The following is a 27,738-nucleotide window of genomic DNA, read 5'->3' on the forward strand; positions in this document are numbered from 1 at the left end:
TACACGAGTTACTTCGCTTTGAATTTTGCACATATACAGTGAGGAACAAAAGTTTGGTTGAAAGTCGTTTCCATTAGAAACGAAAGAAATGGAGTTCGGCTGAAAAGAGTTTATTTAATAACAACATATAACATTATTTGAATCATTACAGGAAAATGATAATAATATAGCAAAAGTATAAAAACAAAAATAATCATCTTGTTTTGTAATAAAAACGGGACTAAAAATTAACATTAATAGAAATAAATAAAAAATTAGAGACAAGTTGTCACTGTAAACAAAAATATCATCAACATTACAAGGCTCAACTAACTAGAAAAAACCAAATTGCATAACAATGGTTGCAACGACTGGTATACTTAAGTTATATTAAGTTTAAAAAAAAAAAGAGATCCATGGGTCACATCACTCACCTGAACATTGATACCCAGACTGTGACAGAAAAAATCTGATGGTTTTGACAAATTGACTGTTTTACATTGCAATAACATGTGCACAGTCATACTAATTTCACAGACAATAACAGTTTATCTCAAGAAAACCAACAACTAACAAACAATTTTGAGGTGTTAAAAACTTTGTTATTGATGTTGTAATACAACTCTATGTATATATGACTGCTTATGATATTATCTGCATGAATTCATAATAAACATAAATTCCTTTTATTTGTGTTTGTTACAACTAGATTTTACTGTATTTGTAAGACAGATATTGAGTGTCAATTGCAACTCTCTGCTCTTTGGCCTTCGACAATCTTAGAAAATAAATGCTTCCATTTCTATTAAACAAATTACCCTTCTGAAATCCCAATGTTTAATTGATAATGTAATAATGTAATTTACTTTCATCAATTTTCACAAATTTTGGCATCTGATTTTTTAATGTAATTCTTGGTTAGTCATTTTTGTGGTCCCTTTCTGCAGGTTTAAATAAGTTTTGAATAAGGATCACTGGCACCAATTTATATCTACTACATGTACCTTTTGTGAGGATACTGTTTTCTCAATTTCCCTAGCACTCCCATTAAAGGGACATAGCCCCACATTTCATTAAAACAGCTTTGTGCCAAGCTCAGTATAAATTGGTGATGTACAGTGTAGTTTTGAAGAAAAAAATCAGTAGGAAATTGCAAAAAGTTAATGACAACATACGAATTGTGATCAGCAAAGTTTAAATGTGCATGTGCTTATACATGTATATTCATGCATTAAAGCAAGAGTTAAATCTTTTAAGATCACAACAAATGAGTTAACAAGTATGCTAATTGTACAAAGCTTCATAGGTACATGTATGTATAACTGAGAACAAAAAAATACAACATAAAAGAACTTGAGTTTGAGTTTGAGCCAGCTGGTTTGTTCATTTACTAAAAAACCCCAAAACTTCATGTTATAAATTATTACTTTTTCTTTTAATAAAAATAGATTGCAATTCCTCTCAGCTTTCTTCCACAGAAAATACTTTTGTAGTTGTAATTTCTGCACAAAGTAAAGCTTTTCAATAAAAATATATACTGGTACAGGCATACTGAAAACCTAGAAACAAAAAATACACACACACACAAATGATGATATATAATTTCATTCCTTGACTCCCATCTAACGTGTTTGATTGTTAATCTTGTTCTTCCTCCCATAATTTCACGTATTCCACACTACAGTAAAACCTTGTAGACAGTTAACACACCTTACACACTTATAACGAATTCATGCTTAGAGTGAAGTCAGTTTCATTTTCCAAACTCTTAAATCATACAATTAGCTTTACAGAAAAAAAAAATCACGTTTAAAGCAAATCACAAACTGTTCATCCCTTGCACATTTTAATGAGATTATTTCACTTAACAAACTTATTTTATTAATATTATAATAAGTAATTTCAATTAAATTGTTGGTGTGGGTCTGTGATCAAAACAGCTGAATTATAAATAGCTAATGGTTATTTCTCCAAAGAATTTGTTTTATCAATTAAGCAGAGTTAATAAGATAAATGTTTAACAAATGAAAAGCTGTCAATGTAACAGAAAACCAGGTTTTTTTCTATGTGAACTGTATCCATAATTCATGTCAACCCTGAATTGATAAACACTACCTACCGTATCCAGTGAAATGGATACCTTATATGCAATATTTTGCCAAAAAATGACAGCCAAAAGCTGATATTTTTTTTCATAAATTATCAGAAATCAAAATCCTAGCAATATGTACACCTCTGATATAAGTTCAATTGATCTGCAAAAGAACAAATTCTTATCTTGAAAACTGTAGGAGGAGTTATCCGTACAATGACGGTACCCTTTTGGCAGCCGCCTGCCATTTTCACCATTTCAATAACTGGATTTTTCCGTTGGAAAACCTGGTTTAAAATATTGAAAACTCTGAACACACATTGCAAGATAAGCATGAAAAGATGTAGAAACATATATATGTACTGTATTCGAGAAAACCAACAGAATCACAGTCATTATGAGAGTGGAAAGTGAGATACGCATAGTATAGAGTACTATAAAAATATCACAAATACTTATTATCTTAGCACAATATTAGAAAAAATTGTTCAATAAAAATATCACAAATACAAGTTATCTTAGCAAAATATTGGAAAAAATCGTTCAACTATCAAATAAATCTAACAAGTCTTTAACGTGGTTTTGATGTACAGTTCACTTTTTCTAAACATTCAATGCCAGATTGCAGTTTCATTAAGTGTCATACAAAAGGTCAAGTTCACCATTGTACATTCAGTACCATACACGTTTTGAGGTCCTTTTGCATAAGGCCTTCTTAAATATCACAAAGGATACAGACAGTTCCTGCTTTGCACTTTTGACTCAGGAATCCAGCGTAGTTAAACCATATTGTACAAGCCTGGTCAAAGCATTGCATATCCCTTATTAAACCACTGCATATTCCTGGTTAACCATTGCATATTTCTGGTTAAATCATTGCATATCCCTGGTTATAAACTACATATCCTTGGTTAAACCATTGCATATCCCTGACTGCCACACTGGAGAGCTACCATCAAACGTTCCTTTAACTCAGATTTACTGGGATATTCAGGTAATTTCAGTAGATTGATGCTGAAATACGAAAACATATTTGACAAATGAAGATGATAATAATAGTTTTCAACCGCATTTTATGAAAATAATCTGCATGTAAATGGTCAACAATGGTGTACATTCAGAATTAATTAAGACAGTCAAACCTCAATTGCTCAAACCATGAAAAATATTACCAAGATGAAATACCATGTGATATCATATTAAAACTGAACACCGCTCGTAAATAGGCACGGTCTGCCATATTTTTCTCTCACCACCGTTATCCCTACAACCCCTATATAAGCTGGAAACCTCTTAGCAGTTCAAAGTATTTTGCTGTAGAGGTCTTACCTGTGTGGACGTACATCTTGCCTCGCCATGTTGCTCGGTCGCGATGATATTATCAAGTTTTACGCACTTATTTCAAGCCACGAGAATACTAACATCAATTAACTGGTCAAAAATATAATTTACAAACAGAATATGCACATAAAATAAGAATAAAATGCATAAATTCCAAAGACCACGAGAGGAATACTACACATCAGCCACGAGTTTCAGGTTTGCAAACGGGTGTAACAAAATCGAAGAGTTTATATACCAGGTATCTGTGTGATGGTGCCTTTTTACGAGCAGTGTTCAGCTTTAAGGTTAAAATACACATCAAATAAACAGCTCGATGGGTTCAAAGTTACTTTGACATACCCATTATAACTGATAAACAGTATATCAGGTTTTTTCCGCTTGTATCCAATTTCCGCTTCGTTCGCGACAATTTCCGAATCGCGGAAAATAAATCAGCATAAATTTATTCAAAGTTTTGTTTTTGCAATAGAGTTCTCTCTTTCCTGATAATAATACTGTACAGTGAACTATGTTCAGTTAGTTTAGTTAGAGGTACAAATTGCAGGATTGGAGAACAAGCGCCAGATAATAAATTTGTAAGCCTCGTTGTTTATTTAATAATCCATTGACAAGCTAATTAAAACGGTCGCTTTCCTTGCATAAACCAATGTCTAATTATACCTGAGCTATTGGTGTATGTAATGGTACATGATCTATTTATCTATGACTGTTTGTGTCTCTGAAAATAATAATCGGTAAATATTTCACATTAAGGAAATCGTGTATTTGGTTTCATTGTCCGAAAGAGCGCCTATTTAGATTCTTTTCCCCTCTATCCTCACAGGTTTAAACAATCATGAATTATATTTTCAATGTGACTTTGAAATAGTGAAAATTTGATTCGCGTAAATTTTATATACCGTTTTAGGCTCTGATTGGTGGAAAAAACATGACGCGGAAAAAAATGATATACGGTATCCATGTTTAAAATACAGGAACCAAAGTTCAACTGTACAGAAAAAACTTACAACAGAGTTGATTGACAAAAACATTGACAAAGGACTGTACACATAACATAGAGCGTACCAGGTACTGGCTGTGGGCAGGAGCTGGGGTTGGTAGGTGACCTGACTGATGGTGAACTTCTGTGGCCCCCCACCACCACCCAAATGAGAGAAGCCACCAAATGGGACACGGGAGCTGAAACAAAGCAGAGAGCAGATAACACCCATAACAATGACGAATCTTATCATTCCTACAACAGAATTCAACAAATGGGTGAATCATAGTATCCAAATGGCACATAGGAGTTTAAGCACAGGAAATAGCTGATAAACAATGGATGATGTATGAAACATTTTGTCACTCCTAGAACAGACTAATAACCGATAAATAATTTACATATTGTAGAATGTATTACATGTACCTTCCTGTACAGAACTGTAGCAACAGTACTCTGTCTTGTTGACTTAGCTCTTCTACAACTTCCCAGAACCACTAGGTGATAAAAAAAATAAAAGAAGCATCGTCAACTACTGTGTAAGACATTATGCTTATTGTAAAGTAGAAAAATATATACAGAAAATATCTCCTTTAATAATTTAGATAACAATTCACATTACAATAATGTGAGAACTATTGTGGGTTCATATTAGATGCATTTGCAATCCTACAATATTTTAAAACAAAATACATCATAATATGAAAGAAGAACCTCAAAAAAAAAAAAATTAAAATGTTACTTTTTTTTTATGTTAAACAAGAATCACACATTAAGATACAACATAAAATATCAGTGAAACACTCTGATTTTCAATTGAATAATTTCTGTACAGGGGATAGTAACAGAGGCCTAGCTGTACAGGTACCTGTATTTGAGGGCAGGCATCATCATATCCACTGTACTCCGTGTATTGTCTCCAGTCCTCGATGTTTATCTCGGGTAGTCCAGACAACATCAGCTCCTGTCAATCAAACGTCATCTAATGTAGTTATGCATGAACAGTACAAATTGTTCAATATTGGCAAATATCAGTGTGGAAAAAATATGCCAGTTCACCAAACTTATAAACCCATTTGTCAAGATAAAACATATCTTGATGTATCTTGGGACAATTAAGAGCAATTATCAGGAACTTATGTCAGGATTTTCACCCTTTTTTAACAGGGAAGGGATGGGAAAACTTTTTAAGGATCATGCAGTGAAGTTATTTATCCCTGAATGTACACAATCTCTATATATACACAATGATAAATGGTAACTACCAATTCAAACTCATCAAACATCTGTACGAGGGCCTGTGGTATAAACTCGTGAAATCCGGACAGGAAGCTGTCGATTTGTGGCTGGATGGCTCGGGTCATCCGGAGTTCTGTCACCAGCTGTACATACTCGGTCTGGATGAAGTATTACAGTATAATAAACATATCACTGTCAGTATCATGCAGACTAATGGCAGTTTAGTGTTACATATTTGGTGACTGTTGTAAAAATCCATAATAGAAATAATGAAAAATGAACTACAGCGAACTACGTAGAAGTGTTTAATGGGTGTAAACTCCAGAAAAGTTGCTACGTAATGTTTTGACTGACCTATGTCAGATCAGATCATAGTAAGCAGAGTTGAAACATTACCGCTCGTGACTTGAGAAAGAGAGAAAGAGAGAGAGAGATTAACTGGTTAATGGAGTAAATTATTGATGACGCAGATGTGCAAACTATAGATCTATCAATATTTATAAAGTGACAAATCAAGGTCTAGTATATCTTATAAATTTATGTAACTTTGAAATGTTTTGAAATTCTTTAACCGGGAAATGATGATGTCTTTATATACTAGTAGATAATGAGATGAAGTAATGTCAAACATCGAAGACTGTACGAATATTTAAGAAACTGTTTTCATTAAAAGTGTTACCGGTATTATTCTAATCAAAACTGTAACCAGATAGCCGTATATATATGAAATATAATTTTATGATTGTATTCTGCTTCACGTTAATTAGTCATTAGCTTGTTGTGCACTCGATACGAGATAAGTGTATAGTGAACAATGTTAAAGGACCTAAAAGGACAACTGCGTAGTTAGAATTCGTGAGGTTAGCGGAATGACCAGGAAGAATAAAACTCTCGATGAAGATTGGACTTTGGAAAGCAGTCAACGGATGCAAGACTCTTAATTGTAATTAACCTTTAACAATGGGCTTTGTTTATAAGTCACTTATGAACTGTGACCCAAAAGGACGTATTAACAATTGCTTATTCTTATAACTGATTTTTATGCTTATGATTTGATTAAGAAATTGTAGATTGATTTTAGACCACTATACGATTACTGTGCTTAATAAATATTATAAAACATGAACTGACATATGATTTCAAAAGTCTAAAGATAACAACAGAAGGATCACAAAGTATGCCGAATCTTCCTGGAATTAAACATAGGTTGTAAATTTACTTTGTATAAAAACTTTCTCCATGGTTACTCACTGTGAGACATTCTTTACGAATTTGTCCGCCATTGTTTTATTTTTCCACTAAGCATCCACCTGCATTGCCTTTCTGTTTTACTCTATCTAAATTTGTAACTGATCATTTGTTCGCATTTCAAAATATTTAATGCCAGGAAAATTACGTGTATGAAGATACTGTTGTCAAAGGCCAAAGAAATTTTCACAATCATTCTTTAAAACACTTTAAAGTTACACCAACAAAGGATGTGTATAGCAATGAACTTGATTTCATTTTGCTCGATTTTATTTCATTTTGTAGGTTTTGTTTCGTTTTGGTTTCACATGTAATATATAGATCTTAATTGATTTGTTTGCCAGTTTATAACTAATGATGATTTCTTCATCGGCATCATCTATAATATAATCAATTCTCTCTCTCTCTCTCTCTCTCTCTCATTCAAATCTTGAGCGGCAATGTCTTAACTCTGTCCAGCTAAGATCTGATTGGACAAAGGTCAGCCAAAACATTATGTAGAAACTTTTCTGGAGTTTACACCTATTAAACGCTTCTACGTAGTTCGCTATAATAAAGAAAACTGATATAGCTATGTATGGCATATCTTTATACTGTGTAATTAGACTACAAAATTGACAAAATACCGGTATACTGTTATAAATAATCTCCATGACTAGTAATTTGATTTCTTTTTCATTTACCGGTATGCTGTTTTTACCTTGTTTTTTTTTCAGCGATTCATATTGTGACTTTTCTTGTATTGTTATGCCCTTACCTTATTTTTCTCAGTGACAGGAATGGTGGCACCCCCTTGTTTCAGCGCCACTTCCTGCATGGCTCCAAACACATCGGTCTCCACGGAGAAAGTCAAGTCAAGACCAATGTTGTCTATATTATGATCCAGGATCCACTATCAACAGAGAGAAAAGACATGAAATATATGTAGCATATATCCAGAGACGTGAAATATATGTAGCATATATCCAGAGACGTAAATAACACAGACTGGCAACTGATTGAAATCTCGCCAAATCCCGCTGTCCCTATTGTAAAGTGTTCCGAGTTTAAATCAGTATATCTTTCTAATAAACAATCATATTGAAATATAAACAGCTAAAACCTATTGCCAAAACATTCAAAATATTATATTTTCATGAGTTTATGTCATATAAACAATATTAAAAGAGGAGTTTTAGGAGGCAGTTGGCCTCCCGTCGTCAGAGATTTCGCAGATGTTTTATAGCTTCCCAATATATTTTCTATACATTCATCTTATTTTTCAATTTTTTGTTTTAAAAATTTCTAAAACCTTTGCACACTTTTCATTAAAACGATATACTTTTGGTTTAAGATCATTATCTCCATTTACTAAAATGTGGTGCTCAAAGTAAGGATCATCCTGTACCATTATTAACAACAAAACACGCTAATGCCGGAGTTGCCAATCTCTGTTATTTATGTCTCTGATATAACTGAACACAAATTTCTTTTTATTACCATCTTTTTTACAGAATGTTCATTGTTCTAATTAGCATTACCTTGGGGATGTGCAATATAAAATACTACATCAAGAGCCAATAATATACACATACATTTTCATAAATCGTTAGTATAGTACAGCAAAACTCGTTTATAACGAATTTCAAGGGACCATAGAAAAAACTTCGTTATAGCTGTAATTCGCTATACGTTTATAAAGAATTCGTAAAAATATTTTAGCGAATTCGTTATAGAATAATTAAGGGTTTTTCCGGCTAACAGTTTTCTAAACTATCGTAAGTTATAAAATTAGTATTACCGTCATTTACAAAAAATGTCAATATAACCATTTCATTTCAATTTAAAAAAAAAATCCGTATACTATTTGAATTTGAGTATTTTATATATGCATCTTAAAATTGCATGTTTTTTCAATGAAATTTGAAATGGAAAAAAAATCCGTTATAAAAATGACAAAATACGTTAAAATCTTGCCAGCGGGGGTCTTAAAATTACTTCGTTATAGCCGTAAATTCGTTATAGCCGTGTTCGTTATAAACATCAATTTTCTATAGGTTTATATAAGAAATTTGCCGGGACATGAATAATAATTCGTTATAGCCGTAAATTCGCTATATCCGTGTTCGTTATATAGTTTTGCTGTATACAGACCTGTAGATTCTTTGCATACTCTGGATCAATGGAGGCGACATCAGTGTAGTTCACAGGGATACCTGACAGATGGAGTAAGTCAAGGTTAAAGTAAATTCAAAACTGATTTCATTTTGTTTTTTTCATTTTCAAACCTAGATTCTGTTTTTATTATTCTTTATAATATCAAAGCTTTGAGCTATTTAGGCATAATATACCTATTCACTGCTTCAAAAACCCTTATACCAGTTGACTTTGTAAATGTAAATTTATAATTATAGAATATTAACTGGATTTACTAAGAAAGTTTTAACTCATTTTATTTTCTCCACATCTGCCCTCATTGTCATAATTAAGGCTTTAAATGAGGCTAATTCAAAACTGTAAGCATTACATGTATATTTCAAACATTTTTTTCGCAAAGGCTATGATCCCTACCAAGGATGTGCTTGTAGAACGACCTGGTGAAGTAAACACTCAGAAGATGTTGATGATACAGCGCCAGTCCCAGGGTCTGTCCCGCAAAACGAAAGTAGTTCAGGTGGTCAGGGTTAATGGCCGAGTTACTATTGGGCTGGAAGGTACACCCTGTAACACACAATGAACACAACTTGTTAAAGGAGTTCTGATTGGTTATTAAGCTGTGTGTAAATTTTCGTACACCCTTCGGAGGCCAATAGGAAATAAGGCAAGGCCTGCAGCCCCAGTGTGTATGGAATACTGTGGAATCATTTCACAAGCTCGTGGGGACATAATTTCGTGTATTCTCTTATACCAACATAATGAAAAGTGAGTTTATAACCTTAAATTATTAATTCGCGGAGGATGTTTATACCGGTATTCATGAATAAGGTGCCCACAAATTGCATGAAAATTGAGCCATCATGAAATCTAATGATTCACATTATTATCAAGGGTAAATCCAGTTGTACAATGCATCTGTATCAAAAACTAATATTAAATGTTATATCTATTTGTTGATTAATTATTTTATCTAAGGCTTTAAACCAAAATAAAATATATGACAAAAGTAAATCTACACATAATTGATAAGTATGCAATTACGGTAAAAGTAAATCTACACATACCAAGGTAATTGATAAATATTATAATCTATGCAATTGTTTTTTTGATATGAATAAACATTCCAATTTACATACCATCAGCTGACTGGGTGAAAAGAGCATAGTCTGGGTTGAGGATTTCCCGGGATAAGACATCAAACCATTCTCTTACAACACCTGAACCCTGAACAAGCAAATCAATGCATGTTAAAAACAACGCTGACCAGCTCTACTTGTTAAAGCATTTTAACAATTATCAATCGGTTAAATTTTCATAATTCATGTATTCTAATATAGATGAAAAGAGTATAAGCTCATGAAAATACTGCCTTTTAATTTTTTTTTACAACAATCATCTATTTCTACATCTATTTATAATAGTTCAACTTTTAAACTACTGGTACTCATCATATCTTTCATTAAAAAAACCCCATAAAAATAAATCTAGACACTTACATGAACATCTATATCTACATTCAAAATCTCCCCCTACCCCCCGGTCATCTACTAACCATGCCCTCCTCCCCTTGGAATCGGATGGCCAGTCCCTTCTTCAGTTTCTCAAGGGGCTGTTTGATTAGACCCTCACAGCTGCTGTGAAACATCCTCTCTGTAAACCAGCAAACAAAAAAAATTAGGGTATAAAAATCAAATTTCATTTTTAGTCTAGTCAATTCTAGGTAAGGTATGCTAACAAATATCTACAGTAGTGGAATAGGAGTCAAGGCATTATGTAATTATAAACAAATATTTGTTGAATATTTTTGCAATTTTTCAATATGAAGTGGCTTTAATCCGTTAATCATGATATTCTAACAGTATGCCATAGCTAACAGTACCTGTATTTTGTTCATGAGTCAAGGTTTTACATCATTACATGTACCGCTATTATGTAAATATTTGATACAAATTTGATACTGTTCAAGTTTTTCAGTATCAAGTTGTCTTCATCCTCAAACAATGATCTTCAGGTCAAACTCTGTCAACACAACACAGTACAATCTACAACAACAGCTGAGGATGTGTCTTACCTCTGTTGATCACAAGAACATCATTATCATCGGGTGGAGAGTGGATGATTTCTCTGTTAGACCCCTCCCTGTCCAAGTTATCATAGAACCAACGCCTTCTGGATTCAAAGGGCTGGGAATGACAAGGGGACCAGTTTTAAACTGGTAGTAACAGTAAAAACTAGTAAACTACTATTTTTTACTGTGACTACAAACTTAAATAGTAAGGTAATTGCCTCTGTAATCTTATGAATTTTGTTCACTATGGTTGATGGTTGTTAGACCAGTATCATTTTGTTATGCATTTGCAAGAGAAAACTGAATCTTTACTTTACTTATATTTTACCGTAAAAACAAGGATATATTGAAGGACGAGCAATTTCAATTTGTTATGAACATAATTTATAATTTCTGATAAGTTTATAATAAAACAGTGAAATTTGTGGAATGAAATAAACTTTGCTGTAAGCATGAATTTGTTATGAGTGTGTTTCCTGAAACATATTACAATGTACTTACTGTAAAATTATCAAATATAACCAGGATTAAAGCATTACAGATATCGATCTTACCTGGGCCCTGATGATGTGCAGGAACTGGGACATGAGTTCCGGACATTCCAGCAGGAAATGGAAGTGATCAAAAATCACCTCAGGACTCCTGAAACAACAAATTAAAGCATACACGTGATACGTGTTATAATCAATTTGTTTTTATGTTTTATACTTAAAAATTTACTCCCAAACAAATTCAATCCAAATTGTAGGTCATTCAATAATAAGCACATAACAGCTTAGAATCCTGCAATTCATAAGTCAGTAGTTTTCATGAACTTATACAGGTAAGACTACATAAAAGTCACTAAAGAGAAATAATGCTGATAAAATCTCTGTAAGTGTATGTGCTATTCCTTTAACCACAGACACATATACCATAGCAAATTCTGCTGTTACCTTGCAACAAGAAGTTTTAGTTCTTTGTTATGCTGACAAACAAATTCAATAAACCTGGGAGATGTCATTCTGAAATACGAATATTCAATAGGTTTACATTTTGGCTACATGTAGTAACATCAAATAACTTAACTATGAATCAGGCTTATTTAGTCATATGGTTTTTACAGCAATAAGTTGTTTCATTACTTACTGAGGATGACCGTGTTGACAAGTACAGCAAATATAAAACGCGTGGATGACCCCGCAAATCCGTGGCAGAATAACCCCCACCACATCTTGATCCACACACAGACTCTTCAGGATCCCCTCCTGATCACATGACCTCGGATCCACCCCTCTGATGTACTCACTGACTGACACAGCCACTTTATCACCACCATCAGAGTTCTCTTCCTTATCTTTGGGAGACTTATCCTGAGGTTGTGTGTTTTCATTGTCTGTTGATTCGGAAGTCTTCCTTAATTGGGAGTCGCTGTCTTTGTTGAATTCTAATCGTAACAGGCACAGCCAATCAGCAAGCAGCTGCCATAATGCTTCAAGGGGCTGAAAAACAAATTTGGTGAATACCGGTATATAAACGATTGTTTTATCTATGGAAAATGTAAACCTAATTAATTGTATAATGGACTATTTCATCCATGTTAAATTTTGATATTCAGTGCATGTATAAACCTTAAAATTTCATGCAGTCATTTTTAATGACTACTATATAAATAATAAGAACAGATTAGGAAAAGAAACTACACGTATGTAGAATAATGCTTATCTATCAAATATCAAATAAATATGGGTGAGTGAATCAATAATTAGACACACTTACCCCAAACACCTCTGTAGCTTTCGGGGACTGGGGTTTAACCCCCAGCAGTCCTCTGGGTGTGTTGGGGGAGGAGGGGGAGGGTGGGGATTTGTAGATGTGGGTGTAAAGCTTACACAGCACCCTTACACTCTTCAGCAGACAGGACACCTGGGTCTCCACATTGCTGGACACACTGCACAAAGTCAAAATGAATATGGATATGTAGAAAACAAGAATTCTTAAGCACTTATGGAGTACAATTTTCCATCATGAATTTTAAAATAAAATCAATCTCTTTAACAACTACAATTACAACTACCAAAATCGACTGATGATCCAATCTTTTCCCCATTAAATAACGTATAATTTACTGACCTCAGTAAATTGTGACCTATCACAGAGGCTTCCTCTGAAAGAGAAGTCAGCACTCGGTCTGCTATTCCACTGCCTTGACTGGTGACATGCTTCAGAACTTTAAAATACTACAGAAAAAAATACAATTTGGAAATTTCAGATATTTACTTTTAATCAATGCATATTAAAACAAAGCACCAGGAACAAGGTATTTTTATTCGTAATAACCATGATTTGTTATACATATCTGATAAGTTTTCAGTACAATCTTTAATAATACGGGGAATGAAACTGACTTAGCTGAGCAAGAATATGTTCATACATGTAACAAATTTGCTGTAACCATGTTTTAATGTAATAATAAACTTAGCTGCAGGTCTGTAGTTCCCAGTCTGAAAAAATTTGGAATGTCATTCTGGGATCTACAGTGCCTCCCAAAGTAAAACTGAAATTTACAGCGCAAAAAATTGTGCAAAACTAGGGCAAATTTTTGTGCGCTGTAAGTTGCAATCAGCCATCTGAATTTTTTCAGACCAGGAGCTACAGACCTGCAGCTACATGTATGGTAAACTAGCAGAGCATCATGATAAAGTTTTGTTTAAAAATCCCCCATAGGAGATTTGTGATAGTGATAGATAAGCAATAAAAAAGGTTACCTCTGGCTCTTTGATCTTCTGACTCCTGACGCTGGTAATGAGTTGTTCCAGTAGATTGGGGACGTACTTTAGAAGGATGCTGCAGGTCTCATTGTAGCCACCCTGTCATAAAGAACAGATAATGTTGGTATAAAATATTTTCTACTCAGAGATTTATTAATGTGCCAATGGTTAATAATTCTTGATCGAGTCTTAAAATATCAATCATTTATGCATTAAATTGGATGAAAAATGTAAGTCATGGAGATCAATTCAAATGTTTAACACTGAGATTCATCACTGAAAATACAGGCATTGTATTTTGAAGCTTCGGTGATAAATGTATACTGTATATAAAACACCATTCTATTTGAGTTTATAGTCAATTTTTGAGTTTACAGTCAATTACATCCATTGTTTTAAATATATATCTGCATGCGTAAACACTGGGATAAGGTGTGTGTGTATTCAGAGTAATTGGAGTACATCATAAAATAATGTTCTTCCTTTCTTGCAGGTACAGTGTATATTGAAAGTATTAAATGCTACTGCTTTATGTATATTCAATGTTTGGGGAGAATTTGTAACAGACCATTCCTCTTTGTAAATGTAAATATCTGAGTAAGTGTTTTGGGGGATTAGGGAGCTTCAAGACATTCATGCTTAAAATGAACATACTGAATATCATTATTTATATTATAATTTTTTCTCATTTTACATAGCACTTTGTGTAATTTTTATACATAGAGTATTCAAAATGCTTTTACTTGAATCATATGCTGTAATAAAAATGATAGCACAAATACAGGAATCAATAGATATACGGTACTATACGATATAACCCATACCATATATTCTTCCCCTGTCACAAACTTAGAAAAACATACATTGAACTCCTTATGTATGAAATTGTCGAAGCGAAAAAAAAGTCATGGTAAAATCACAGAGAATACACTGTTTTTAATTATAGTATACTTGTACATTTCTGGTGCTGGCATTATACAAATACAAAAATAAACTCACTTCCAAACAGAGGTCAAGAGGGGTTTTCCCAAAGTTATCCCCAGCGAACTTGGCACCCCTCCTCAGTAGGATGTCTCCACTGTCATGCTGGCCGTGACTGTCAGGAATCAGAGAGAAAACATCAGGTAAAATATTAAATCTGTCCTCTATTAGCATGCATGATTGTATTTACACTGACTATATACAAAACAATTCAGAAATCAATGTCGTGCATCATACAAGAGGTGCAATGCATGTAATGCTATTACAGTAAAAAACACTTATAACGAAGTGCCAGGGAAAGGCTTCGCTATAGGCGTAATTAGTTATATCCGTCAAGTTTACAACATGTTATTAAGTCATGGGGAATGAAAAACACTTTGCTGTAAAAGTCAATTCATTATAAGCGTGTTCGCTATAACCGTGTTTTACTGTAGTAAGATTTAAATATACTGTAATTGCAAAGTCAAATCACCTGAACTTTTTTCAATTGCTTAATTTTAAGTTAAGAGTTAAGAGTTAGAATTAAAGCATCCTGTAACAAGGTTCTACAATTGCAATCTATATCCTTTATTAGGTGCAATGGTATGTTATTATTGTCCAACTCATTGTGTTTTCTACTGATATTGTGGTTTAACATATTAATGCTGTGTCATTAACCTGCAGGCAAAGTGTAGAGGAGTCCATCCATTGTGATTAGCTCGATTGATGTCCGCTCCATGGTCCAGTAAACAAATCACAGTCTGTGTGAATAAAAAAATTATATTATAATACATGTACATAAAGCTGATTTTACAATACATAGCAATGGGTTGCAGGAAGTCTGAGCCTGTACAATGTTTGAACATTATGCTACTTACAGATTTGTGTCCATTCTGACATGCTACATGTAACGCCGTTTGTCCCTGGGCATCCTGAATAATATAAATACACTTTTAATGCATTATTTCTTCATTTAAATAAACATACACTGTATGTGGGTGATATACATACATACATAATGAATTAATTCACAGCTCAACTGCTAAATTTTAGTTCATAAATGCATTTACATCCAACAGATTTTGTCAATATATCTCTTGCTCTAATATCCATAAATTAAAACATGCAATTGCTCTCCCTTCCTTGTATCTCTCTCTCTTCTTTCTCCTATCTCTTTCCCTCTCTCTCTCTCTCTCTCTCCTTTTTCTCTCTCTCTCTGGTATAACCATACCTCCACATCAACATCAGGGACAAAAGCGAACAGATCATGTAAAACCTCTGTTCTCCCATTGACTGCCAACCAGTGTATCTGTAACAACAAAACAATCATATTAATTATAGTAACTTTTGTAACACTGCAATTCACTGCAGGAAAATTCAACTTTTCATGGGACAGAGCAACCTAGTATATATTACAGGATAACTGATCGCAAGTTACCTCCCTGTAACACAGCAACCTAAAAATTACAGGATAACTGATCAAAAGTTTACTCTTTACAGTACACAGAATCAGGACAGGATAAATATAATCACAGATTACAAATTAATGACAAAGCAACATTAGTTCAGGATAACTTAACCAAAATTGATACAATGGACCCTAACCTTAACAATTATTTCTGTACTAGATGCTTACTGTTGTCAGTCCTTCATTGTTTCTGATGTTCACATCAGCATTGTACTCCAAAAGTTTGTCAATACACCTCTTTTGTCTGAAATTACAACAAATCTTGTGAAATATTAAATGCATTGTCAACAGTTTTAATGAAAAATAATTTCATTAATATACAAATGTCTATTTATTTTTTTTATGAAAAGTAACCCTCACCCTAAAAAAATACACAAAATAATTCAAAACTAATTATGCCTTGCACAAAATAACAATAAGCTTTAATTCTTATTAAAATGGTGCATTTGAATGATAAACCCCATTCTAAATCCTATGCTTTGCATTTAAATGGTAAAACTACTAACTACTTATTACCCGTTCCTAGCCGCCAGATGTAGCGGAGTGCATCCAGACACGTCCTGTCTGTTGACTTCTATTCCCTTCTTTAGTAGAATCAGCAAACAGTCGTACGACCCACAGCTGTAATGTAGGTAACATGATAACATGATCTGCAAGACTGATTTACAATAAGGTGAAAACACACAAACAAAATTTAAGCAAACTTTTCTGACAGATTGATGGACCATTAATGCAAAAATACAGATGATTTCTTTTTTTTCTTCAATGAAATTTCTGCTCTTGTTAAACACCAATTAACAAAATCTTTTTTACGATTATGATGAATTTACAATATTTTACTCGGACCTGCTGATATCTGCTGATATTCTTAATATTTTCAATTAAAAAAAGTGGTTTGACAAAATGCTTACTTTGCGGCAATGTGCAGCAAATTTCTATGTCCTCTGCCAGGTGCAAAATTGATGTTGAACTTGGAGTTTGAAAGAAGATCTGACACTGATCTGTGTAAAGTTAATTTAGAAAAAATAATTGAAATGTTACATCTGAAATATTCAACCCTGCATCCCTCCTTTTATATACTGTCCCAAAGTTTTTTCTTCAGTCACTTTTTGAAGGAAAAAAAAACTCATTCTGAGACCTATCAATTATGTACAATACATATCGAAATACTGAACATGTATGGAAAAAATCCCAAGAACTTTTCATTTTTTTTACTAATAAGTCATGGTTAGTCATCGCTTTTACTTCTAGAAAATATTTAGCAAGGATGAAAACAAATTTCTTACAGGGAATGAAACATTGATATTTCTGATTCAATCAGAACATTTCAGCACAATTAATTTTTCAACATCATATATCACCTACTCGGTACTTTCATGTTATTTGCAAAATCCCTATAGGCTCGAAACATTGAATAAAAAGTAATGGAAAAAATACCTTGCACAAAGTATAAATTCAAGCAAATAACAATGATTATCACAATAAACACAACACAAATGCATTAACATGATTAATTAAAGTAATTAAGTATGCATGTATCATGTGTCTCTACAAAAAATATCAACACCGAGTCACCCACCTGTACTGATTTGCAATTACCATGGACATGAGCATGTAAAATGCAGACTTCTCATCTAAAAAATAAGAGTTTTTAATATAGATATGCATTTCATTAAGTAGAAATGACGTGAACTAAGCAGGTCCAGTACAATCTCTTGATTTAGCTATATAGCTTGAAAAAGCTATATAGCTTTATAAAGCTATTCAAAATAGCTTGATTATGGACAAAAAATCGCAATTAACTTGCTACTCATATTTTCACAACTGACCATTATAAACGTGACCACAATTAAAGATAGTTTTAACACTGCAGCTTTTAAACACTTATAAGCAAAAAATATATTTCCATTGTTTGGGTAACTGTTTACCACTTTGTGTGCAATGGGGCGTGGATAAGTATGATTTCTTCTCATTGTGATAAATTATTACCAATCAATTATCTGGTTTACCATAACTGACCTCCTTTATATTTCATTCAAGAAGTAACTGTGTGGTCATGAATTAGTTGCCCCCAAACTTTTAGTGCAAAGTCTCTTAAGGAGACGCAAATTGATGAGTAATCTTTACATGCATTGTTCGCAGAACAGTTCAAAGTTGAAAACTATCACTGGACTAAAGTGCAATTTTTTATACATACTGATAAAATTACAAACTAAAGAAAAATGTATAATAAAATAGCTAAATGAAGCTACTCTGAATAGCTTTATAAAGCTATTTAGCTTATTCAAGCTATATAGCTAAATCTGGAGATTGTGCTGGACCTGCTAAGAATTCATCTACAGTACATCAAAAAGGACCATTTTTCATACATTAACAATCATTTAAACTCTGCTTAACGAGGGAGGTTATTACCTAAATATAATTGTTTCTGGTTACATATCTATGTAAAATTGTCTTTATTTATGTGATGTAAAATGGCACATGGAATTAGTGTGATGCCATAGAACAATAAGTGAACTTTTTTTTTTTATAGCAACTTATGACTGTCTAAATCCGCTTTTGTTTGACAAATCTCTTAACTTTTTCTAAAACCGATAGCTGACTATACAGTGATGTATACCCTTTGGTAGCTCTACAGTCCTTGCACTTCTCAAAGAAGCAGCTAAATCTTTCAGGAATTCCATGTTGCTTTGAATCGTCGCTTCCTACATCATCATTTCTAAAATAAAATTGGCGCTCTCCAGTCTTTGGAAATAAAAATTAGTGTAGAAATGAAAATTTAATTTGCGGATAAATACGAAACTTGATAATTTGATCATTGTAAAAAGATATCTTTTAAATAACTTGATCGAATTTTATGCATTTCATGATAATAAGTATGTAATTTTTCAATTGTGATTCTATGGTATGCTTTTTTTTTATTTAAGGTAGACTATGTTAAATTTCAGTTGTTTTCAAATTTATCCGAATAAAATATATTTGTCTGTTAACTAAGGTAATCAAACGAATATTCGGACTGAATCGGAGTTACGAAAAGCTTGTGGTAAGTAAAGCAAATTAGGAATTATCTAATAAACAGGTTTTATGTTATTTGAACGAACAGATTACTTTTTACACCAAGAAGTTATATATTTAGTCAATTGAGTCAACACGTTACACTGTAAAGAATAATAAAATCAAAGATTAGTGTATCATTCTTTCGAATTTCCTCAGAAAATGATATTTTTACAATATTACCATGTTTCTTTAAACACTACCTTGACCGAATAGCCGGTTGCCAAAGACGATAGTATATTCTTCTGGAAAATAATTTTTCAAAGTTGTAATTTTGTTTCGTCATGGAACCACAGGGGTTGTGTTGGAAAAACATCAGTTAAAAACTAGGTACCTCAGAGGAAAAATAACAAAGGATGATGCTATCTTGGATACCGCCTCGCTTCATCTGCTAACTTCTCATTTAAATAGGTAAACTAGACATACGCGCCAATTTATATTCCTTTATGATTCTTTTTTGAGGTATCACCTCTGGTTTAGTTCTTTTTTACACCAACATTAACCAACTTTTTGATTTCTCGCATAAATTTAACATTCAAAATTGACAACTCCTTGGTTTCTGTAGAAAGCGAAGATACGGCACTTGAGATCTCTGTCATATGATTGGTTATGGGAAAAGCCAAGGATTTGTCAATTTTGGATGTTTACGCGAGAAAAAGATAAACTTTGTTGATGTAGTTGTGAATAGAATTAAAGTGGAGGTGAGATCCTAAAGAAAAATTATTCATAAAGAAAAAAAGGAATTGGTGGCAACTTTTTAGTTTAATTTTTTAAACGAGAAATTAGCTGATGAAGCGAGGCTGTATCCAAGATGGCATCATCCCTTGTTCATATTGTTATTTTTCCTCCTAGGTACCAACTTTTTCAAGAATTTTTTTTTTTTATATAAACAAGCTTCTGTGATTGAGAAAGAAGTTTGACATAATTATAAATCGGCTGTAATCAGGTGGTAATATAGTTCAGGTAATTAATAATGTAACAGTCAGACCAGTTTGAATAACCTGGCAGATAGGTCACTGACTGACTGAAGATTCTGAGGACCCGGCCCAGTTCGAATCCTAATCTGCATGTCCATATTTATTTTTTTCATTTTCACATTTTGTGCTGTGCCAACCCTTGGAACTGAAAGGTTAAATCTAGCTAGCTGCTAGGGGAAAAAACCTGGGGGTGATCTTTAAGGGCGAAGATCATTTAAGGAGGAAAGGAATGTGATGACCAGACTGGTTTGAATACCAGCTGGCAACAGATAGTTCAGTGGGTAGAGCACCTTATAAGAGATTAGGGGCCCACTGGTTTGAATCTGCATCGGATTCATCTTTTTTCTCCCATCCTTTACAATAACATATCAATATATCTTGTGAAAACCACTTCTTTCATATATTCTGCTTAATTCAGAAACAACTGTTTTGTTTTTGTTTTGTTTATGATGCAAATCTATACTTGATCGCAGTCAGGAGGTCTAAATTTGCATAAGTCATAAATTAACTAAGCATGAAGCAGATTTAAACTACAGCTGTATGATTAACAAAAAAGTTATTCCAATGATTTTGCACTTTTACCCGATGAATATTATACCTTACATTAACTGGCGAAGGAACATACAATAGCAAGTTTATCATGCATATCAATTAGCAGATATGGCAACCATTCCTGGAGGTGAAGTAGAGGAAAAAAAATTAAGAGATCGGTCAATAACTTGGGTATTTTTTTAACAGTCAATAAAAAAATAGGTATTTTATTACACAGTTATACTTATAAGGAAACAATCTGTTGACAATTAATGCAGCTAGGAGTTTGCTGTTGGTAAACAAGTTGAATTTAGCAATTTGATAAATACCTAAAGAGTTCTGAGATAAAATGTGAGCAAATTCGAATGCTGCTGGTGAATAGTTTGATAACTATTCAGATAAAGTTTAAAAATGTTTTCTATATTAATAACAATACATGTACATGTAAAGAGTTCAGTTTTTCATCGATATTAGAAAAGCATAGAAATGGCCTTGTGTGACCATCCAGCCCTTGAAATCATGCACAAAGCTTTTTTTCTGTGAATGTTGTGTAATGCTTCTTCCTACTTGTCCACCTTCATGATAGTGTGGCATATCAAACAAAAGTATTATTTATGGTTACCTTGACTGAAAATCTAATTATCCCTGCACAGTTGTAAAGATTTGAAGTTATTAAGGTCACCTGGCTGATTGTTTTTGACTTATTAGCTGATTTAGCCCTGTTTTGGTCACACCCTTCATTTGCCGTATTTTTGATATATCTAGATTATGTTGTGTGCATAGAGTTTTATAAACATATCATATTTAATTTTCTGAGGCTACTAATGAAGTACGGTAGCTGCAGAACTGTAGCTCTCTGGGACTGTAGCTCTCCGGGAAAAAAAATATTGACAGTCCGGAGAGCTACAGGGCCACCCATTGAAAAAATTGTATATTTATTGCGCAGAAAAACATGCGCTAGTTTTCGACTGATTTACCTTATTTATACGCAAATTCTGTGAAAACAATTAGTACCATTGATAAATATAAAAATTTTTCAATGGGTGGCCCTGTAGCTCTCCGGTCTGTCAATATTTTTTTCCCCGTAGAGCTACAGTTCTGCAGCTACTAATGAAGAAACTGTTGTTTACCTTTGACCAATAAACTTTTGACTTGGGTTGGGGATCAACTTTTAAAAAACAAAAATGGTGCAAGAATTGAAAAGAGAAAACATTTGAAAACAAACAAATTAAAAAAAAATTATGTTAATGAAAGATTATTAATAAAGATATGTTGATCAAGTCATTTACTTATTTTCATTAGGTAGGGAGAGGGCAAACGAACAAGTATTCAAAGGTGTCTTGAGTGATAACTGTATCTATAGATAAAAAAAAATTAGAATGGGCGAGTAACAATTGTAAGGTTCATGATTGAAATAATATAAAAGATAATGATAAGCTTTCATTGATATGTGGTTTGTCCAGTGACATACACTATATATACTTTACTTAATAAGGACAATCACATATTGTATTTTCTGGCTGCATGATCATATAGAGTCTTGTTTAATTTTGCATTTGCCATTTTCATTCAAAGAGATCTGAATTACGTGTGTAAATTGTCACACAAGATATGTACCGGTATTACTTAACAAATGCTTTTGTTCGAAAAAATAAAACTACAATATAAGTATATTTTTGTTTTTAGCTCACCTGAGCTGAAAGCTCAAGTGAGCCATTCTGATCACATTTTGTCTGTCCGTCCGTCCGTAAACTTTTCACATTTTCAACATCTTCTCAAGAACTACTTGGCCAATTTCAACCAAACTTGGCACAAATCATCCTTAGGCAAAAGGGATTCAAAGTTGTGACAATTAAGGGCCACACCCGTTTTCAAGGGGAGATAATTAGAAATTAATAAAAAATTTCGAGAAATTTTCAAAAATCTTCTTCTCAAGAACCAGAAAGCCAGGAAAGCTGAAACTTGTGTGGAAGCATCCTCAGGTAGTGTAGATTCAAAGTTGTGAAATTCATGACCCCCGGGGGTAGGGTGGGGCCACAATGGGGGGTCGAAGTTTTACATAGGAATATATAGAGTAAATCTTTAAAAATCTTCTTCTCAGAAACTAAACAGCCAGGAAAGGTGAAACTTGTGTGGAAGCATCCTCAGGTAGTGTAGATTCAACGTTGTGAAATTCATGACCCCCGGGGGTAGGGTGGGGCCACAATGGGGGGTCGACGTTTTACATAGGAATATATAGAGTAGATCTTTAAAAATCTTCTTCTCAGAAACTAAACAGCCAGGAAAGGTGAAACTGTTGTGGAAGCATCCTCAGGTAGTGTAGATTCAAAGTTGTGAAATTCATGACCCCCGGGGTAGGGTGGGGCCACAATGGGGGGTCGAACTTTTACATAGGAATATATAGAGTAAATCTTTAAAAATCATCTGCTAAGAAACTAAACAGCCAGGAAAGCTGAAACTTGTGTGGAAGCATCCTCAGGTAGTGTAGATTCAAAGTTGTGAAAATCATGATCCCTGGGGGTAGGGTGAGGCCACATTGTGGGGGGGGGGGGTGTTAAAATTTTACATAGAAATATATAGAGTAAATCTTTGAAAATCTTCTTCTCAGAAACTAATCAGCCAGGAAAGGTGAAACTGTTGTGGAAGCATCCTCAGGTAGTGTAGATTCAAAGTTGTGAAAATCATGATCCCTGCGGGTAGGGTGGGGCACAATGGGGGGTCGAAGTTTTACATAGGAATATATAGAGTAAATCTTTAAAAATCTTCTTCTCAGAAACTAATCAGCCAGGAAAGCTGAAACTTGTGTGGAAGTATCCTCAGGTAGTGTAGATTCAAAGTTGTGAAAATCATGATCCCTGGGGGTAGTGTGAGGCCACATGGGGGGGGGGGGGGGTGTTAAAGTTTTACATAGGAATATATAAAGTAAATCTTTAAAAATCTTCTTCTCAGAAACTAATCAGCAAGATGATTCTTTATAATTGTTAAAACTTTGGCTCCAGGACAATTCTTCGGCCTCACAAGAAGGTTCAGAGTTTGATGTAGCTAAATATCCCATATATAAACAATTGTAAAGGATCTTTTTGAGAACTGCAATACTCAACACGTGATATGACTATAAAATTGAAGCAGGCAGCTATTTATTCATTAGAATCTTTTTGTATTACTGTATTGAGTTATTGCCCTTGATTTATTGATTCTTGATTATTTTAATTAATGCATCCACTGTTAACCAATTATTGTGATGATTATTTTTATACAATAATAAATATTCAATGTATATAAGTTGTTCTGCATAAGAAGTTTTGGGTAAGGCCGGATTAGTTTGTTTATTTTTGATTTCCAATTTTTAGATACTATGAATTATTTTAGGTTGGCAGATATATAGGGACAGTGTCTATTGCAATTTGATGAGTGACTGTTTGGGGTCAAACTTGAACAGGTATGGATAGATTGAGTGTTAGAACTTCCTTGCTCTATCTAATCTACGTGTTTTCTAACCTTTGATACAAAGTGTGCGGCCATTCCTGCCCTGTATCGCATTAATACAAGTGTGCAGTCATATCTGCTTGTATTGGTGGTGGTTGCGGCGGAGCACTAATGTATGGTCATCCCTGCTGGTGTTCAGGCCTTTCTAGCAAAGTGTACGGCACTCCCTGCTTGCGTTAGGTTGAGCTGTTGGCGCAAGTGTGCGGTCATCCCTGCCTGTGTAACGTTGAGTCCCTATATCTGTGCAGGAGCGGTGATTAAAGTCTTCTCTCGTAAATATTGGCAGCAATCAGGGCTATCCGAGTTCCAAGGGGGAAAAATGGATTTTATTTATACAGGATCTACATGTACTATTGTACATTGTCCAGATTTTTATTATGACTCCATTAAGCTGACTTTATCATACCTATTGTTCCTCAGGTGAGCGATGTGGCCCATGGGCCTCTTGTTTTTATTATGATAAACTGATATGCTGAAATTATGCTATAATAGATTTTCTGTCTCTAATTTTTTCCTCTATCATGTACATATTATCAACATGATCATTCTGGCAATTAAATACTGTAGTGGATACACTTAGGTCTCAATTTACTGTTCACATTTTACTTATTTATACATATAAGGTTTAATATTTACATTTATGCTTGCCTGATCTCAGATAGTAATATCCAATGATATTGATGGTGGAAGTTTATATAGCCAATAAGTTCATCCCCTGAATGCATGTCACATTTCAAATAAAGTTGATACACTGTTTAGATTTGACAATGGTTATGGCTCTAAGATATTTTATTTTTCTAGAAAGGGTCGAAAATTTTTATATGGCTCATTTGACCACAGATTAATTTCATTCATGATTATTAATTAACTTTCAGATGAATTAAGTTTGAATCAATGAAGTTCAGTTAATTAAAAGTGGGGGGCCTTTTCTTCCAGATGATTTTGTGCAAATATTTGCATGTAAAATTGGATACCTCAAGTACATGTACATGTAAATCTGCAAGCTGATGCCAGATCAATAATACATTTGTATAATCAAAGCAAAGGTCACAAAATTATGTACGTTTCTCAGTTAGCTGCATGAATGTTTGTCAATGATATATAGAAGCTTTGTCAACATTTTTGTTTTTTTCCCATCTCAGTGCTAAGATAATTACATACATTACATGTAAGTATGTGCGTGCTTCCTAACCCGAACAAGTCATTATGATAAGTTTAACCATGTACCATTGTTTGTAATCGATTTACAAATGGCAGGAACTGTCTGTGAGTGACCTGTGAGTGCGTAATGTCCCAAAGATTGTTTGGTAGTCAAAAGAATAGTCTGGGTAATATCAATAGTCGTGAATGTTGTTATGTAAATGACACTGTTGACTCTGAAGGACAGTTTATTGACTTCCATCCCTGATTGACGTCAATGCCAGAGTGGCCTCCCCTGTCCGCGATTTGGTAGATGTCTATATACATTTGTGTATTGATTTGTTTGTGCGAGGACGAGAGTTAATGCTTTACTTATATTGATCTCTGATCTTGGGGTTTAACATGCGGTTAATGGTTCATCAACACATGAAAGCCTGATTGCACGTTATATTCATCTCTTACTGTGGAATCATTAGAATTCGTGGTGGCTCAATTTTCATGGTATTCCTTGGTAGCCCTCCCCAATAAATTTAAATCCTCAACAAAAACAATTTTAGAAATTTAGTTATCTTATTCACTGAAACTGAAAACCGAAGCATCAACAAAATTACATCCCCACGAATAAACAAAAAACCCAAAATTCACAAAAACTGGCCTCCCTAAGTTTTGTATCTAATTATTGTAAGTTGAGAAAATTTTATGAACCAGTGTCACATAATGTTTTGAACCCTGAGAAGTATTATATCTGGGTTTGAAATTTTGCTACAGCAAAATATTGAACATCATGTTGTTTCAAGATATTGTAATATTTTATATTGCTTTATATAATCATTACAAATCTTTTCTTTATATATCTTGAAAATTGATGCATAACTGTTGATTATTTATTACTGCTGGTAAAGGTAATATATTTATTTCATTTACTTAGCAGGATGTTGACTAGTACCGGTAGGTAATTTTAATAGATTTAAAGTGGTATGGTACACCTCCATCTTGTGACCTACTTCCTGTCGAAATAAACAATAACATCAAGTAAATTTTTTTCTTTCCCAAAATTTTTGCCTAAAAGCGTACGTAGCACAATTAATGGTTAAGAGTATTTAACTATGAAATCATGTTGGAGCTGTTATGATTTTTACCTTTCCAAAAATGAAAAACCCTCTATTTTGGTCGAATCATATAAGAAATTTTAAAATTCTAAAGCAATGAAAGTATTTTGATTATAATGTACTTTAATCGACATTAATATATACAGGTGTCCCATGCCATCTTAGGACCATTGAAGTCAGCTATAACAGTATATTTAATCTTTGACATCCCACACTCAAAGGTACTTTAAAATACTGGTAGCAAACAAATATTGATATAAAAAGAAAATAAATTTCAGCTTTCATTAGATCCAGAATGTCATTAAAGTGGAAGATGATAATAAACAGGAAATCCTGCAGAATATATTAGTTTTCATGAAAGTGTTGGAACCGATTGATCTACCTAAACAGGATCTTTTGTAATTGGCCAATATTTTGCTCCAATCAGTTCTAGAATTTTGTTTGTTAGGAGTACAACTGTATCTTAATAATATAAACCCAAAATGAAATAAACCAATGGAATATTTTGAGGTGTAATGATTTTAGAAATATTATCATAGACTCTTGATTGATTTACATTTTAAATTAGTTTTAAAACCCGTAATTTAATTAGCAATTTTAACTTCTTTGTAATGAATATGGATGGGTTGTTGATTTTTTTTTTCAATCTGTCTAAAATAGTCACCTCCTGTCCTCTTACTCCTCAAATTTAAAAGTACTTCATAACACTATAAACTGTTCTTAATCTCAAAAGGATACCTTATAACAATACACTCTCCTGATTTTATGTAGGTAAATGTGAAAGCTAGATGCACTTGCTTGTGTCCTAGAATTAGGCATGCAAAAAACTCATTGTCTGATCTTTTTATGAGAGACGACTTAGAATGACCAGAGCAAACATTTTTCTTTCACTTTAGAAAGCTCAACAGGTAACTAATACACCCACGACAAAATTTAAAGATCTTGGAGATCTCCATACCCTAGGGTATATGGATGAATGTACATACTTGGTTGATCACCCGTGGAAAGGCTTTAAACAGGCCGTGTTGCTTTTTGATAACACGTCACAATAACATCTCCCGATTTCCTGATGTTATTTCTAAATGCATGTACTCGGTGTCAAATTTAGCCGTCCTTTCGTGTTGTGAAATTCACTGGTGTAAGACTTTGTTTTCTACCCGAATCTTGAAGGGATAGAT

General features: G+C 33.5%; 2 protein-coding genes across 5 annotated transcripts in view; one reads left to right on the forward strand and one right to left on the reverse strand.

Annotated features, from left to right (window-relative positions):
- Positions 1 to 94: 94 nt before the first annotated feature.
- Positions 95 to 18,999, reverse strand: LOC128183167 (E3 ubiquitin-protein ligase HACE1-like). The gene is made up of 26 exons (XM_052852069.1): positions 18,884 to 18,999; positions 17,843 to 17,897; positions 17,175 to 17,264; positions 16,780 to 16,884; positions 16,432 to 16,507; positions 16,027 to 16,104; positions 15,674 to 15,727; positions 15,474 to 15,556; positions 14,835 to 14,931; positions 13,833 to 13,934; positions 13,198 to 13,304; positions 12,844 to 13,015; positions 12,214 to 12,566; positions 12,021 to 12,089; positions 11,640 to 11,727; positions 11,089 to 11,200; positions 10,570 to 10,667; positions 10,154 to 10,241; positions 9,432 to 9,581; positions 9,015 to 9,076; positions 7,639 to 7,773; positions 5,660 to 5,791; positions 5,263 to 5,358; positions 4,821 to 4,891; positions 4,481 to 4,594; positions 95 to 3,085 (listed from the first exon to the last, which is right to left on the reverse strand). Exons 1-26 carry the CDS (start codon positions 18,945 to 18,947, stop codon positions 2,983 to 2,985), a joined length of 2,754 nt encoding a protein of 917 aa, XP_052708029.1. The 5' UTR covers positions 18,948 to 18,999; the 3' UTR covers positions 95 to 2,982.
- Positions 19,000 to 19,281: 282 nt separating this feature from the next.
- LOC128183168 (synaptotagmin-1-like) overlaps positions 19,282 to 27,738 on the forward strand; it is a 34,221-nt gene continuing 25,764 nt past the window's right edge. Inside the window, exon 1 of one of the 4 annotated variants that reach the window (XM_052852072.1) lies at positions 19,282 to 19,306. The gene's annotated coding sequence lies outside the window, so the exon portion shown is untranslated. Of the gene's footprint in view, positions 19,307 to 27,561; positions 27,699 to 27,738 lie in introns of those variants that run through there. The other 3 variants (XM_052852075.1, XM_052852071.1, XM_052852070.1) reach the window with 3 other exon arrangements.

This window comes from Crassostrea angulata, chromosome 5, assembly GCF_025612915.1.
Source record: "Crassostrea angulata isolate pt1a10 chromosome 5, ASM2561291v2, whole genome shotgun sequence".
Lineage (NCBI taxonomy): Eukaryota > Metazoa > Mollusca > Bivalvia > Ostreida > Ostreidae > Magallana > Magallana angulata.

Bases quoted from the DNA above. Each gene is read 5' to 3' on its own strand.
- LOC128183167 (XM_052852069.1), bottom strand. From the start codon at position 18,947: ATGGAATTCCTGAAAGATTTAGCTGCTTCTTTGAGAAGTGCAAGGACT. The intron at 16,508-16,779 runs GTAATAAGTAGT...TTGTAATTTCAG, and splicing joins CATCTGGCGGCTAGGAACGG to ACAAAAGAGGTGTATTGACA. The intron at 9,582-10,153 runs GTATGTAAATTG...TGTGTGTTACAG, and splicing joins TTTCACCCAGTCAGCTGATG to GGTGTACCTTCCAGCCCAAT.